At 41.9% G+C, this 17,755-nt stretch overlaps 1 protein-coding gene across 1 annotated transcript in view; it reads left to right on the top strand.

The window, feature by feature from the left end:
- The window catches only part of LOC128448231 (glypican-5), a 43,178-nt gene that overhangs the window by 6,360 nt on the left and 19,063 nt on the right, over window positions 1-17,755 (top strand). The window contains exons 3-8 of the mRNA XM_053430799.1: window positions 1,207-1,748; window positions 3,190-3,372; window positions 4,724-4,896; window positions 5,058-5,117; window positions 5,749-5,871; window positions 12,678-12,798. Of these exons, the coding sequence (XP_053286774.1) occupies window positions 1,207-1,748; window positions 3,190-3,372; window positions 4,724-4,896; window positions 5,058-5,117; window positions 5,749-5,871; window positions 12,678-12,798 (1,202 nt within the window). The remainder of the gene's footprint in view (window positions 1-1,206; window positions 1,749-3,189; window positions 3,373-4,723; window positions 4,897-5,057; window positions 5,118-5,748; window positions 5,872-12,677; window positions 12,799-17,755) is intronic.

The following is a 17,755-nucleotide window of genomic DNA, read 5'->3' as shown; positions in this document are numbered from 1 at the left end:
ATATGTGTGTATATGAAGAATTCATTTACAGTATATCCAGAGACTTTATTTATCACCATATATGGAAAACATAGTTTTTAGTCAGTAATCAGAAAATAAATTGCACCATTAATATTGCTTGATCATTACTCTTTATATTATCCAATTTTGTTTAATAACCTCACAGCTCTGTTTATGTGTATTAGCAGTGGTGGGAGAAGTAATAATGTCCTTTAATACGACAATACACAATAACTCCATTACAAGTAAAAGTCCTGTATTTAGTCCAATATTATTACCATGAAAATGATTCTAAAGTATAAAAAGTAAAAAGACTAGTTCTGCAGTAACGTGCTTCATATGAGTGTAGATTTTTCAGCTGTGGCTGATTGAGGTGGAGATTGTTTCTAACTACGTCACGTACAGTTTCCTCCCAATCTGATGGTGGAGCTCCTCTGTGAGGATCATAAGATAAAAATTAGCAGTCACGAGATGATTAATGGAAGAAAACAATGTTCCGATACAGAAATATATTTTCTTTTTCTTCCTTTTCTCTCTTTTCTTTGCTGTTTGTGAAATATTGGATAATTCAATCACTTAATGGAATTAAAGCAGAAGTTGAGAGAGGATGTTTCCCTTTAGTTCTTTATTTGATTCCTAGACAAATTCCTGTGTTTAAATGTAAAATCTTAAGCTGAAATGTAACCAAGTACTAGAGCCAGTTAATAAAAAGTTGGTTTCCTTCTAAAATACAGTGGAAATACCAAATATAGCATTTAGCACATTTATGGTCACAAAGCCAGACATTCCATGTGTGATGATTGCTCAAACATTTCCTCGTCCAGTGTGATGACACGTCAGTAAACAGAGGACTGAGTAAAATGGATATGAATCTGGTCAGAAATGTCCCCTCCTCCATGTTAGTGGATGGAACACGGATCAAATTAAAAAATCAAATCACACATCAAATAGATGTTTAATTTTCCTGGAGATGTTTGGGTAGTTCTTACCACACTGATGTTTGTTCAAGTGTGAATCTTACTGATAAGTTTTGTTTTATTAGGATATTTGATGCTGTATAGAAACATCGTGGAACATCGTGTTTGACAGCTGAGACTCACTCATGATTGGACGAGTGTGTGTTTACCACTCTATGCTTAACACTGACATATTCCTGACTTGTTATTATGGCTGATTGTCCTCCTTCTGTCTTCCCTCTTGTCCCAGAGACCTTTGAGTCGCTCGTGTCCTTCATGTCGAACCTCACCAGCTCCCTGTTCGACAGCGCCTACTCCACCCTGGTGTCCGACAGTCGCCCCCTAGTGTTCCAGCTGTTCGACGGCATCAAACGCCACCTCTCCGGAGAATCGGATTCCTCCCTGGAGAACACCGTGCGTCGATTCTACAACGACCTCTTCCCGTTGGTGTACCGACGTCTGCTCAACCCCGGGTTCGGCCACACGTCCCTCCAGTCCCACGCCCCCACCACCCACGATGACTGCCTGCGGTTGACGAGGCAGGATGTCAGCCCGTTCGGACCCCATCCTCGCCTCCTGGTCAGCAGCCTGTCCCGTGCGCTCGGGGTCGGCCGAGCACTGAGCCGACTCCTCCGACTGGCCGGTGAGGTGGTGAACGCCACCGAGAAGGCCACGTTATCCAGAGAGTGTGGCCGAGGCCTGGTGAGGATGCAGTACTGCTCCCACTGCAGAGGGCTGACCCTGATCCGGCCCTGCACCGGACTGTGTGTCAACGTCATGAGAGGATGTCTGGTGAGTGGTTTCATGGTTTGTGCGTTTACTGTTGGGCTGTGTGTTTAAACATGTGATGCTTTTTGAGTGTTTCTTTCCTGTAGTGAGTTATATAGGTTCTTATTGTGAATGTAAAAGTTCCCCCACAGAATGAAATGCCTCGTCAGTAGTTAGGCCCATACTTCTGCAGCATGTGGTGTCATCGGATGTCACGTTTGACCAATCACAACAGAGTGGGCAATCTGACCAATCAGAGCGAACTAGGCTATATCAGTAGGGAGGCTTTAAAGAGACAGGAGCTAAATCCAAGCGTTTCAGACAGAGGCTGAAACGAGGAGCTGCAGCAATGGACAGTCTGAGGAAAGTCACGTGTTTTCTGAACATTAGAGGATGGACACCTTTTCAAGTAATGACACAAATTGAAATTATTAACCAGTCTCCTTTACGATGTATTTACAGTAAGTTCCCATTATTCATTCATATATTCAGGATTAGATTCTATGTCTATATCGTCATAACCTCATCTGAATGTGCATTAAAGAGGAAGTCACACTCATTTGCTTTTTGGAGAAAGTGAGATTAATGCCACTCTGATGTCTGTGTGTTAGCTTAGCTTAAAAACAAATAGGCAGGAGGAAACAGTTACTTATCTGTGCCAAGTTCACAAAAGTTCCACCAGCAACTCTTCATTTGACCAAATAACATTTTATATAATTTTGTTTCTGTCATTTATACACAAAAAGAAATTCCGGATCATTTGGGTTTATCCAGAATCGTTTGCTCTAAGAAGATGTCTGTCTTCCTTTAATTTGACTTTTTAATTACATGCTACATTTAAAGTAAATTGTTTTTAAATATCACCAGGGTGATTCTAACGGTAATACAATTCTCCCATTGTTTAATCAGTAACTCAAAGCATTTTAAAATCAACAGCTCATTCCCACATTACATCTCAGAATGACGAGTAATAACAGCATTGCCAAGAGAACTGGTATTTTCTTCCAGTGCGTCTTCTCAAGGCTGCTTTGAATTTCGCTGGACAGCTTCAACAGTGGCCACAATAGAGGAACTTCATTACAGCACAAAACTGGAAGATGTCACCGCTCATCCTGTGTGAACGTTTCTTGGAAGCAAAAGAAAGCGGAGATGAATAAACAACTCCCAACACGCTGATCCTCCTCAGCGGAGCAACAGAGGAACAGAGGAACATTCCCACCATGAAGGGAACAACTTGCTTCATGGGAAATGTGGTCTTGACCAGAGAAGCTGCACGTCACCGCGAACTCATCTCTGTTTATAGTTTGAACGTCAGAAGGTTCCTGCACAAGTCTGAGCTGCAGTTGGAATCAAGAAATCAGAACAAAGCTCCTGCACATTGTTCCAAGACCAAGACACCAAGACATCTAAGCCCCCCCCTTTATTCACTTCTATCCCCTCTGCACTCTCCCTGTGACTCCATTAGGTCGGTGTATCAGAACTCGGCGCCCCCTGGGAGAGTTTGGTGGTGTTGCTCCAGCGGCTATCCGCCACTTTAGCAACCAGCAGCAACCACAACAGCCTGGAGTTGGCTCTGCTCGCCGTCCGAAACCACGTGAACGACGCCATACTGCACGCTCAGCTGCACGGGCCACGCATCACCGCCACGGTAAGCAGAGAGGATGATGGGAAATGGGATGATCTGCCAAAGAGATCATGCTTCTGGTGCTTATTGTTGGCACGATTAGGCAGAAACTACAAAAACGATTTCGATGGAATTTGTTTTATAGCGGTGGCGCAAGGCCAAAGGACGAAGAGATCCATTTTTGGTTCAACTAGGTATTCATTCGTTTCTCCGAGAATTTGTTTGGATTAAGGCGACTGATAATCTACGAGTGTGGGTTATTTTGATACAGATCCAAATAAAAATGCAGAATCTTCATCTTCATTTACGTAATCTTCAAGTAATTGTGCCTCTGTGAAACACAATCGTCAAAGAGCCGTAAGCTAATCCTGTAGCGCTAACATTTCACAGAAGCATTCCCGCTCGTATGCCCCGATGATAATGTCATTTGAATGTTGGACACAGAGCGTCGAGGCCGTGGGTTTCGTTCAGCCTGGCAGTTCCATCTTCACACAAAGGCCTTGTACCTAGATGGGCTAAAAACAGCCTCATTCTTCAGAAAATCTGGGGTTCCCCTCAGTCTGCATGGGTGTGTGTGTGTCTCTGTGTGTGTGTATGTGTGTATGTGTGTGTGTGTGTGAATACAGATCCAGTGCCAGACAAAGACTGTGGTTGGCGGGACAACCGATACCCAGAATGCCGCTTGGTTCTAAGTGATGAGAAAGTTTCTGTCGCTAATCTCTGGACAAACAGACGACACACAAACGCACACATGCATGCACACACACTGCTGGAGGAAGAAGTGGCGTAGCGGTCCAAACTTAGAGAGAACATTGTGGACTTAGTAGTGTAGATTCCTGAGAGGTAAACAAACACACAAGCGGACGCACACTGCTAATTGTGGCTAATAAGAAAATGCCACTTCATTAAATATTTGATCAAGCTTCTTATTCATTAGACGCAGCACTAAAGGCTATAACCGTTAACCCTTTAAGGGTCCGGTGGGTAAGATTGAGGTGAAAGGGATCTATAGGCAAAAATGGATTATAACATAATCCTGGTGATGTTTTCACTAGTGTGCTTCATCTGAATTGTTGTTTTCTTTAATCTATAATGGTCCCTTTATATTTAAATACTTCATATTTACATTAGGAGCAGCTCCTCTCTACGGAGGCGGCCATTTTTTTTTACAGTAGCCCAAACTGGACAAACTAGACCTTTTGAGTTTTTAGGACGACTGGAGGTAATCACTGTTTCTCTTTCATGTTTGGAAGGAGAGGGTGAGCTGAGGGGGTGTTCAGCTGCAACATGACACTTCACCATTAGATTTAACTATATCTCACTAAAGTGGACAATAACAATTCCATTACCACCATGCAAACTGTGTCCTCCTCAGGTGGAGAAGGTGTGTGGCCCACAGGAGCCTGGTCCCGTGACCACAAGTTCAAAACCCACCACCTCCCATGTTACAGCCTCAGTGACCCCCGTGACATCACTGACCTCAGAGAGGTTGACTGTGACCTCACCTCCATCAGCCACTCATCAACGTCCACAGCAACAAACCAGGAAGTGAGTTCAGTCTGATCAAATGTACGAGAGTATGTGGAGCAACTGGGGGTCAGAAAATAAACACTGGGGCAGAATTAAATGAGTCGTATGTGTGTGTGTGTGTGTGTGTGTGTGTGTGTGTGTGTGTGTGTGTGTGTGTGTGTGTGTGTGTATTCCTCAAGGTTGTTCCCTCTTAAAGGTTCCAGAGGTGACAAGAGTCGAAGCCTGAAAAAACTGTCGAGGTAAATGAATCTCTCTCTTCTATTAATCTCTTCTACATCCACTACAACTCACAATCTGTCTTTAGATAACAAGTAACAAGTTACCCATAAACTTTAAAACAATTTTGGGGGTGAATAAAGATATCAAATATTAAACAACACAAATATCCACAGTCGTAATGGCAAGCAGGTCAAAACCGCACTTTATAATAAATGTCTTCAAACATGCAGAGTCAATGTGGGGAGCCGGACCAGACTGGACTTTAGAACTTGTAGGAGGCAAACTTAGAAGTGTTTATTTTTCATAAACATGTTCCCATGTTGCACATGTAATGTCCCCTCACATGTTGTGGCTCCTGGTGACATCACTGCTGATGTCACCAAGGATAAACATACAGGAAGTGTTAATCAGATTTTTTAAATTTTTTTATTCAATTGTCTATAATCTAATATAAAGTGCTCAGAGCTTCCTCTTCCCTCCCCCATGTTGTTTCCAGTACTTCACCAGAGTCTATCAGACGGGAGTTCACAGGCAATTTGGCTCAAGAAGTCTTAATCGGAACAAATTAAACATATGGTCCGTTGGTTTTTACTCCTCCGTCTCTGCAGCAACTCAAGCGTTCAGCTGTGCACTACTCTCTTTCTCCTCCAGGGAGTTTGAGGGATCCATCCAGCGGTACCAGTGGTTCTTCTCCGAGCTGCCAGAGATGCTGTGTGAGAGTGAGATGGAGGTCGAGCAGCACACGTGCTGGAGCGGCCATGACGTGGCAGAGAGGTATGTGTGCTGTGCTACATGCAGTGTGGGGACCCGGGCACCTGCCCCAGTGAAACGCTCATATCTGGCTTTTAATGCTCATGATGGACCGATGATGGAACTGTAACTGTAATTGAAAGAATAAGAAATTTAAAGACAGTTAAAAGTGTGTGTGTGTGTCTGTGTGTGTGTTTATGTGTGTTTCTAAAAGTTGCCAGGGCAGGGGGGTGACAGTGTTGTGAAGGTTAGCGAGTTCGTTTCCAGAGTCTTTCTCATGGTGATTACATTGGCAACTTGAACTGGTAACGAGACAAACGGGCGTGCACACACACACACACACACACACACACACACACACACACACACACGCTCTCTCACACACACACACACACACACACACACGCTCTCACACAAACACACACTTGCGCTGAGTTCCATCCATCTCAGTAGGGAATCTGTTCCTGTTATGAAAAAGGTTTTCCATTAATGCTCCAGCCATATGAAACAGGCCATGACGCCTTGCAAGGATATTACACAGACATACAAACACACACACAGACTCACAAACACACACACAGACAGACACACACACACATACAGACACACACATTGCTATGTCACCATCAGCTTGACAGTGAAGGCCTGTAAACCTTGTATTAGGTAATGGCCTGTTGCTGTTATTTTAAGAGAAGTGGAGCAGGACGCCCTCTAAATACAAAGCACCAACACTCAGGAATACATTCAATAATATAAATAAATATATCATACACACGTATATTTTAACAAATGATCAGTATATAATGTATTTAATAAATGCAGATGATGACACCCTCGATATCACAATTCCTGCAGTTTGCAAATGCGTTTTAAAGATGCAGTTTGACGTATATGACTTTAGAACTTAATGTTGCAAACTGCATAAAGGTATATTTTCACCAATTCCTTGAATTGAACTTCCAAAACATTCACAGACCCTCAGACCGTCCCCGTCTGTGCTGCGGTGAAACTTCTCTTTGACGATGTTGGAGCGCAGCCAGTCTGTGCCTCTCCGACCTCTTTACATCTTCCCCTCTCCTGCATCCATCCATCCACCCGTCCACTCATTAATTCAGCCGTCCATTCATCGCTCCATCCTTCTATTCAGAGCCCACAATCCCTCTCCTCCGCCCTCTGACCCACTTCACTTACAAATGTCTGTGTTGGGGACAGTGTGTGTACGTGCGAGGCAGAGAAAGAGGCGGCAAAGTGAGGGACGATACAGGAGAGGAGATAAAGATGATGAAGTGTGTTTCCGTCTCAGGGAAATTTCCAGCGCGAAGGAAGATGTAATTGGTTGTTGCCTCTTTTTCTGTGTTTATATAAAACAAACCTGTATCTTGTTTTCTCTATGAAGCCTGGACAACTGTAATGGCGCAGTTTTTCCAAAAGAGGGAGGCATCTTGTCTCCTATCATCCTGTTACTCTGCCTCCACCACTGAAGACCTGCCACACCCTTTTCCTTTCATGCTTTGTATAATGAAGGAATGTGTTGTGCGTCAGGGAAATGCCTTAAAAAAAGAAATTCTCAGGGAGTGCAGAGGAATAAAGAGGATGTGAGCTCTTACTGGGGTTGTTGTGTCTCGAGGTTCACACATGATCCATAGCTCAGGGTTTTAAAGGCTTTTTTGTAAATGTTGTGAATTTAAGTTTGAGATAACCTGGTACATTTAGATGTTTGACGTCCACAGGATTTAACAAGTTGTATGTCCTATGGAATAAATATCATGCCATGTTCCCAAACTGAAAAAAAGGCTTTGAAAGTTTGAATCTCAGTGTTTGGAAGCTTGAAATCTATTTTAAAAAAAGGTTTTGCATTGTTGAAGCCGGAATGTTAAACTATTGTCACACAATTAATATTAATTAAAAAATGTTGTGATTGCTTTTTTATATTTGTCTTCTATGAAGTGCAATATAAATAAGGATATTATGATTATTATGTTTTGATAGGCTGAACATTTGTTTTGATCCTGAAGGCATTCTAAGAATATGGCTGATATTTATCCCGAGGAGTTAGAGGCCTATTGAGAAGTTGATTTTGACATTACAATAATTTTTGCTGCTGAATATCTTCTGCCATCCGATGTGCAAAGAAGAGTCAAAGGCAAATTCTTATCTGTCTGTTCTCATTGCTCAGTTTGCTTTGAGGGACGCCTCTTCAGCTTTGAAATATGTGTCTCAATCCGCGGACGCTGCACTTTTGAAGTCACACCTGAAGAAAAACTCTCGGGATCTGACAAATATTGGTGTTTTAAGTGTCTTTAGACTCAGCTCAGGGTGTTAGTGCAGCTCCTTGAAGTCTGTGAAGATGTGGGTATCATCCTTATATCTGACTCTGAAGTCTTCCACATGAAGATTCAGATGCTTAAGAGACATCATCTCTAGAGTTCCTCACCAAACATTTGAGAAGCTGGCTTCTTTAATAGATGAACCTCAAGTGTCTTTGATGAAATATTTCAGTGTGTTCTTTTTGGTGGTTTTGAAGATCAAGTTCCTATGAGGCCTGTTCTCTGAGCCTGTTTATCACCACAGGCAGTTGGACCGCGGGATACAAGGAGGTTTTATATAGAGGTTGGTTTGTTTCAGATGACTGGGGTTCCCGTCTTTTCAAAATAAATTCACAACAGCAGTTTTACACCTATATTATGATAAAAGACCAAATAATTAAATTATCTCTTTTTCAAAATGACTAGGAATACCGATTTGGTGTGCAGTCCAAATTCCATTATTGGGAATGAGGATGTTTGTGTGAGTGTGTATTTGTGTTTGTACAGTCGCCATAAACGCTTGGTGCAGGGATGAGACAGAAGAACGGCTCTATGTGTGTGTGTGTGTGTCTGTGTGTGTGTGTGTGTTACTGTTAGCAGCCCTGCAGTAGCCGAGGGCAGCACTGTGGTGCTGGTGTGATCTTATGTGTCTCTCACAGTCGCACCTCTCTCTGTCACCTACAGCTGCTTTTCCTGCAATATGATCGTCTGCAGTGTCAAACAGACGGAGCAGCACGATGCTCTGCAGAGCGGCCAATAACCCATTCACAGCACTGACACTTTCCAATATATATACAGCATGGGAAACGTTTTAGGGGTGAAGAGGCTGAAATCATCCACTGCACCTGAATGTAAAGTCAAATACACACAAAATCTACAAGGGGAGATTCATCACCTAGAACTGAAAATTTGATGCAGTGTTTGGCCAATTCGATCTGTAAATATGAGCCATTCACAAACATAACGCTATCTGTATTTGTTTGTTGATACAAATACTTTTATTTGACAGAATAAACAGTCAATATATTTGGTTTTAATGTCTTATATCAAGCCTCTATTCCCAGTTGATGTCTGAGGAATCACAGACAATTTATATTTAAACATATGCAATGGCCAATACATGTGTTGTTCTACACCCAAAATGCATATTGGTTCGGCTCATGATCCTCGAGAGGGTGCAACGTTTTCATTTGTCAACACTACACCCAGCTTTCTACTGAGTGGACAATTTTTCTCCGATTTGTTGCACGAAGGAAAAACACCAAGAGCAGCGGAGAAATCCCAGAGAGGACGTTCCTCGTTCACACAGAAGAAGTGTGAGCTGAAGCTGGAGCACAGGAAATCTGTCCAAGCTACAAAATATGAGTGCACACAAGTTTGAGTGAATTAAAGAACAAGCAAGGGGCTATTTGTTTATTAATCTGAACATTAATATATCCCACAATTCTTTGATTGATTTTGTGCATAAGACCCTTTAAAGATGTCAGCGTTAATGACTTAAACAACATGGATTATTTCTTGATCGTTCTACTGCACCGATCATTACGGACCCCAGCATATTAATAATTGATTCATCTTGCATAGTCGTGGAAATTGGCCGATATGATCCCTCTGCATCTGCAGCAGAGATTGCAGTGACCTCCGGTGTTGTCCCACCTGTCACCCGTCCTGGAGCGGCCGATCGATAACGGCTGGAGGCGACCCCTCGGCGAGAACAGCATGTCGATAGAGCAGGGCCAAATATTTCACAGCGCTCTATAACCTCAAGGCTTTTTCTCAACAATTAGCTGAAACCTCCCTGTAATGATTCGTACCAATCTTTGAACAGTTTAGTTTGTTCCGGTCTAATTGTCGAAGGGGTTTTTGCGGTGAAAACAATCGGTTGCTTGTCACTCTGCTGCATTGTTACTAATGAAGAAGAGCACATGAAGAGCACATGATGATGATGAAATTGTGTTGACAAGTTCATTAGATGTGTGGTGTTGACACTGATCGCTAAAATCTTTGCTGGAGTCCGTGGAATCTCGGGATTTTCCCCTCCGGGCCACAGATTAAGATTAAGATTAAGATGCATTTATTTGTCCCAAACACATGCACAGACATGCAGGTAGGGAAATTTTGCTTTTGACCCATCTGGTGCAGGACACACAGAGCAGTGAGCGACCATGTACGGCCCCTGGGGAGCAGATGTTGGGGGAGTAAGGTGCCTTGCTCAGGGGCACTAGACAGGGTAGGTAGAATCCTCTTGGATTTTTGGACAGCTCAATCCAGGTTCGTCTTTTTGTTGTTTATCTGTGGAGTCGAACCAGAGACCTTTTCTGCCCATAGTCCATGTTTCTGCCACTAGTCCACTGGCTCTCCTACACAGGCTGCGGTTTTTAATTGAGCTTTTATTTATTTAATTCTCACACTCCTCCCTGTTCTCTCTCCTCGGACTTATTTTCATTTTCTTTCCCCGTCACATCATTGCCTTAGATCTTTATTAATCGGTCCAGAGGGGGTTGATCTGCTAAGCCTTAGATCTCACACAGACACACACACACACACCAGTATCCTGTTATTACCATAATACTCCATCATTGTTTTGTTTACGTGTGTGTGTATCACTGCTCTCTAACCCTGGACATGTGGTGAGAGCTGTGTGTTAAATGCAGCTTCAGGATCTTCTTCTGGTTCTCGGCGCATCTTCGGAGTCGATCTAAGCAGTTTCCATGGTGACGGTGTTTGAAACCATCCCTTTTGTTTTTTTGTGGCGATGAAAACAAAATCCATGTCTGAGAAATCAACCAGTAACGTTTGGGTTTAACCCCCCAGGATGAGTTCAGGGCTTAAAATCAATGCTTCAACAGACACTTACAGATATGAACAAACAGCAGACCACAAAAATAGTTGACCAGCGATATCAGATTGTGTAATTATTTCCAGGAGTGGTTGGTTCAGGGTTATTATGAAAAGGTTTTGTGTAGAACTGCAGCAAATAAGATTGATTAGAAAAACTTAACAATAATGATAATTGCATCTCTCCTGTAAATGAATGAATATTAACACTGAGCAATGAATCTATAAATCATGTTAATCTGTATCTTTTGATAAACAATATCTCCCTCTAATCTATATTTCCACTTAGTTTGGTGAAGGTAAACTGAAGCATATGAATACAAATTCATCGTCATAATATCTGAACAGATGTTTTCTTTTTCCTTTTTCGTTGATTAAGCAAATTACCATATCACCCAAAGTAGACGAGCATCACAATTTGACTGGGTTTCCACAAAGTAACGCTGCTAATTTCATTGTTCAACATCCTACGTCCATTGTGATTGTGTTTCCGTTGTGTTTTGGCTGTTGTGTTCTTGTTTTACGTTGCTTGTGTCGTCTCGGCCTGGTTCACAGAACACGTAAAAGAACCAGACGAAGCTGAGAAAGACCTTTTTTATCAGGAGAAACCATCTGCGTGAGAACAGAACAAACATTTGTTAAACTTGTTAAGCTGATGGATCTGATCTCAGACCAGCTGGTTGGGTTTAGTCATTTTGAAATCCACCCACCACTTCTCTGTTCCCTCGTTGCCATAGCCAGAGTGTGTGTGTTTGTGTTTTCGAGGGCGTGGACTCAGCGGCTGGTCGGTGGCTGGTTGTATTAACTAGAGAAGCTGCTTTGGAACTTGGACACATGGAAAAGTATGAGTCATGAACTGTTGATTCTTCCCTTTTGCTTTTCTCTCACTTCATCTTCCTTTTGATCCTCCCACTCTGCAGCCAACACACACGCACTCACACACACACACGCACACACACACACACACGCACACACACACACACATACTCAGACAAAATGATGTGCTACTTGCTTGAAGCCGACGACAGAAGGAAGCATCACTGTATTTTCTGTCGGTCATTACTTTTGCTTTCCACTACTCCACCCGATCAATCATCTAGAAAAACTTTTTTTAAATGGTCGTTATATTCAAGTTATTTGGAATGCAGTACTGATACGGATGTAAAGTTTGAATTAGCAGAAACTGCACTCAGCATAATTAAAGCAAGAAGAAACGATGTAGTACTTTTACTCTTAAGCTACAAATTCTTACAAACTTGAAACTAAATTAGTTTGGTGTCTTCTTTCAAATCTGGGATGTTCTTTTGAAACACACACAGGAAATAAGTGCATATCAACAATTACACAAGCAACACAAACACAACTTTTTGATGGTCATGCATGGGGATCAAGGTCTAGAGCAGAGATAATAAGCCGGATCAATAGCCGATAAATCATTGACAATAGTTGAACCTTGAGGGATCATTTCTATTCAAACTGGTAAAGCTTTTCTAGCCTTTACGGCACTGGTTTACTGACCCAGCACTACTATTGGTTGTTTAATATGTCACTGTGGGAAATACACTGCAGTCAGGATTTTTTTTTTTTTGCATTTGAAGAATTTAGTAGAATCAAGAATTAAGTTTTAAAATGCCCAAACACACAGTCGGGATGTGTTAGTGTTTCTCATGTTCTGTCATTGTGTAGCTATGCAGGTCGTGTGGTCAGCAGCAGCTTAAAGGCCCAAAGGGAAAACCCAGAGATGACCGTCCGCAATACAGACCCTGTCCTGAAGGGGGCCAAGCAGAGGCTGGAGCAGCTCACACAGGTAACAACACATGTCCAAGCTGCACCAAACTTAACAATGCACATCCTTGAGCCCTTATTAATACACATGCCGAACTGTGGATGAGTGCACTCGGATGAGTGGTTCTAGAGATATGCGTTACACAAACAGAGATTTGTGTAGATGTGTGCGTTCTTGACAAATTAATTGAATGTTTTCTTGTTTTCTGTTTGTTTTGTCTATTTTCTTGGACAAACAAATGTAAATAGAAGTTGCCTTAATTTATTTGTCCCACTGCGCTGCATGTTCACTGCAGCCTCGGCTGTTATAACCTGTGTTTTGGGTCCGCCTCTGCTGCAGAACATTAATATCTCCTGTGCTCACCTTGACCATGACACATGGAGGTTGTTAGAACTCTGCAGGAGCGAAGCTGCGCGGATAGAATAATTCATATCTGTGTTTAAAGTAATGACGCAATAAAATAATGATGCTGTTGTTTCGTTTGATGTTCTGGATCTTATTGTTACTATAAAATATGAATGTGTAAAGTGTGATGTAGGTGTGATACAGCTGCTGGAGCTCGCTGCGGGGGGGCTGCTGGGCACAGTGTGTGTGTGTCGTTTTCCTCACCCTCCTTTGTGCAGCGCTGCCTAATCCAATAAACTTAAATGTCAGCAGCAGATGTGGATTATAACATACGATAACAAATTAATTATTCACCAATCAAACCAGATTTATGCAGCCCCTTAGAAGCTCGGGGGCAGTGTGGTAATATGGTGATTCATGAAATCACATGAATGTAGTTTATAAAAATGATTCTCAGTGATTCCCCTGAAAATTAAACGTTTCATTGTTTTGAATAAAACTGTGGATTTCTCTGGATTTGAAAATAATTTATCGAAATTCTTTTAATAGATGTAAGTACTGAAAGTCAACAAAATATAAATATTTAATGTTGTTCTGGTCCTTTTTAGACATTTTACATATTTTATCTTTAAAGTATACCGTAAAAAAAATAATTAATAATCACATTTTGTATAGAATCATTAAAATTACTTAAACGTTGATAAAGAAAACCATTGACGTGTTTTGATGTGGAACCAGAGCCGTGCTCGATGTGAAGAAAACCTGATGAAATTCTATTAACATGCATGTTTTCGGTTGTAATGGAATATTTATGCAAACGTGGGTTTTATATTTTCATTTGCTGTTGAGGCGCTCGGTGCTTCGTCTAATTTAGTCGGTGGGTCCATTAATCACGTTAAATTTACATGGAGGATGTGCAGAGTCAGCATTCTCTGTTGCCATGTTCACAAACACGCTACACATGAGCCATGTAATCATTCACGTGCAGGATCTGCTTTCTCAGGCCCCATTAATTCAATGTAACGTGCTCGTGTGTCATGTCGATTTTTAAAAGAACGTTGAACCTTAACGATCACACGTGCACCAACACTTGCTCAAACACTCACGATGTTAAAGGGTGTTTATGATTTGTAATTCACGTGAGCCAGATTGTTTTTGCTACCAGGCCACAGCATGAACCAGAGAGGTGAAGTCAGATATAACAACAATTTGACCAAATTGAGACCAGTGCAGTGACCGTTGTAAACCTGCCTGTTTGGAATGTTCTGTTCTCTTGTTCAGCAGCTGCTTCAGAGTTACTCCATGTCTTTACTGAGTCCTCCTCAAACTGTTCTACTTGATACTGTGACTCTTTTATTGTTTGTGTGCTGGATGTAGTCTGCACAGCTTTTTATAAACAGTCAAGGTAGAAAACTTTGTGTTCATCCTGCCTGGTTTATGTGCTATGAAGCTGTTGTGTGTCCACGATCAGGTTTCAGGGCTTGTTTCTGGACGGATTTTATATTTTACAGATTTTGGCCTTTTTCATTAATTTACATTTTGGGATATTTCAGAGGTCCCCAAGTTCGCAACTTTTCAAAATAAAAGCACCATAATTCAGTTCCATATAAAGCTTTGCAGCAACAGAATGAATGTTGTGCTTGTACTTGGAAGACAATTTGCTAAAGAGGAAGTGACTCCATGAATGTTGTTACCATGATGGAGATCCACAACCCCCCCCCAAACCCCCCCAGCCCCCGACTGCTGCAGAGCACTTGCCGCCTGTTTTAATCTGTATTAATATATCATGTGTCCAAATGGCACAGAATCCCCTGCACTTCCTCGGGGTCATTAACATCACACATGCAAAGTGTGAAGCCATTAAGTTGAACGGTTTTTCAAGATGTGCGTTCTACACACATCAAGGTTGCTGAAATAGATGGATAGATAAAAAAAATATATAGATTTAAATCTGAGCCCACAAAACAAATCTCAGTTAACGGTCACCTCTGTAAATCCAGGACAGGCGGTGTGCTTCCTGTGTGCGATCTGCCTCATCAATAGCTTCTCTGAGGGGGGGGCTGCTCATCCGAGGCACACACACATTAACGCTCCCCGTTTATTAATTACTATTCTCGACAGTCATGTTCGCCATTTACGCTCTCGTACTCCGAGGATGAGACGACGGGGAAATTATGAAACGGGACAAAGAAGCATCCTTGGCAATTTAATTATTTCGTGTTTTCCCCCCTCGTCTCCTCTTATCTCTCACTGTCCCATTACATGTTAATTAGACCTTTGCTGCAGTGGGTTATGTTTCGAGCCGGCTGCGCCCACTAATGGGGCAATTATAATTTCTATGAAGACGCTCAGCCAATCAGGAAGAGCCTAATCAACCCTGTGAGGGCTGCCCCTGCATTGAGAGGGTCGTGGACTCAGCATTACTCATCCACCCTTTTTTCTAAGTGGCGGCAAATGAAAACACGGCCGAGCGCGGCTTCGCTAGAACGCTGCAACTTTCTACTTCCTGCTTCCGTCTGAACCTGAATCCTCTGGAATGACGTTTGAATCGACGGATCAGGAAACACGTTACATCCATCGACAGGATTCAGGAAGTGGAGGATTTGTCACCATCACCTCCGCTAAGGCACAAGAGTCCTCTTGAATTGGGCGGCTGAGGCTGAGGGGTAGAGTGGTAGTAGTTATTGAAGTGGCCTTGGATGAAGCCACGTCAGCTAAATAAGATTTATATATAATGTTAATTAATGTAAGGAATTAAATCAAGCTGCACAAATTTAGACACACTCATAGATCTCAGTCCCTTTAATGTGTCTGATTTCTTTTATCAAGATCCAGGAATTATTCCCCCGGAGATCTGAGAAAATGTCAAAATAAATAAATCGCAATGTTTAAGTTAAGAGAAATCCTGGATTTGCCATTTTGTCCTGATCTGTACCAAAATTTAAGAAGTTGTTTGTCTCATCCTTCCAAGATTCAGCTGTTAAAAGCCAAACTAATGGAGCTCACTGGCGAAGTTAATGAAGCCACACCTCAATTCCACACGGCCCAATGTCTTTTCCTATTGGAACCTTTCCACATGACTAAGGAAACCCAGCCCAGGTGGACACGTGGCTGTAGTTCTTCTTTCCTCCGCTCCCATTTGCAGTCGAACGACACGATGGTGAATCACCGCGTCCGTCTCCACGTCCCCTCGGACATGCTGTCGGATAATAACCTTCGTTACCCTTGTTTCAATGGCTGCCCCTCACCTACTGTACGGCAGAGGCCAGATGTTCCTCCGTATGTCCACCAACCATCTCTGCCAGTGAATTACACCACTAACGTTAGGAAGAGGGAATCCCTGCTCTGTATTTTAATTGAAAAAAGCAATCTGAGGAATTCTTTTTAGGTCCATTTTTTTGTTTAGATAAAAAGAGCAGGTAATATTCAGCTGAAAGTATCACACACACAAAAAGATAGGGGGTCAAATAACCTCCATGGCGGAGTTGAAAATATTTAGAATTTGCCGACTCAATCTGTCTGGATATTTGTATTCTTTATTCATCTTTTTCAGTTTTGTGACACATGTTAGAAAAGATACCGTCAATAGAAAAGATCTAACACAATGGTTCTAATAGTGAAATCCCAAACAGCAGAGTCCTTTGTTGACCTGTGTAAAGTTAAATTCTCTGAACAGAATTGTCTGAGGTATAATAAATCATTAATATAGATGTAAGAAAACTTCTGTGACTTCTCCCTCTCCGTTCATATATAACAACTTTATCTACCGGCGAAATAAAAACAACATAAATGTCAGAATCATACATCTTCCTTTAACAAGAAGAAACTTGAGGCCATTTGCCTTATCGCCGACTTCAGCTGGGATTTATGTTTCACTGCTTCTTAACTCTGAACAGTAACACATTCATCAAGCTGGGAACCAATTATCTGCTGCTGTCGCTGTGTGTAAGTGAATCACCAATAACTCTTGTTTTTTCTAGATTCAAACTTTGATAAAGTTAATCTTCTCATTTTTTGTTAGATTTTCCACAACCCTTGATTTAAAAAAACTTTATTTGACATATTTGCTTTTTTCTTAAAAGTACTGGTTGATGTAATGGATATTTTTACGAGACGTGATATTTCCATCCACCATGATAATGATGCAACATGTTACAGCATCCAAGCTGTGACTTAACTCTGCAGTAACAGAGCGTGGAGCCACACAGAGACACCGTGACCTCAATTACCCTTTAGTCTGCCTGCTGACCTGAGTGTGTGTCTGTATTTTTTATTGTTGGTCAGTGTTTTCTGTGTTTGTGATCACAGTCTTTTGTTGTGGCTGCTTGAAATCTTTGGATTTCAGTGGATAAACTTTCTTGCTGAGAGTTGGATGAGAATATGAAATCAGTCTGAAACTCTGTCTGAAGCAGGGGCTCGTTGGCAAAGCTTAGCATTAAGAGTAGAAACAGGGGAAACACCTTCACTGGGTCCGTCCCACTGATTGCACATCACTCCCAGTACTAGTTTATACTAAGTTACCTTTGCACCCCCTGTCCATTTGTTTGTTTGTCCTCCTCCTCAATGGTGAACAAAATGTGAACAACTATTTATTCAATGTGGTGTGTGTTTGTGATGTGTTTTAAAATGTGTG

The sequence above is a fragment of the Pleuronectes platessa genome, chromosome 9, assembly GCF_947347685.1.
Source record: "Pleuronectes platessa chromosome 9, fPlePla1.1, whole genome shotgun sequence".
Classification (NCBI taxonomy): Eukaryota; Metazoa; Chordata; class Actinopteri; order Pleuronectiformes; family Pleuronectidae; genus Pleuronectes; species Pleuronectes platessa.
Note: the sequence above shows the minus strand (reverse complement) of the source record. Positions and strands in the feature narration are given on the sequence as shown.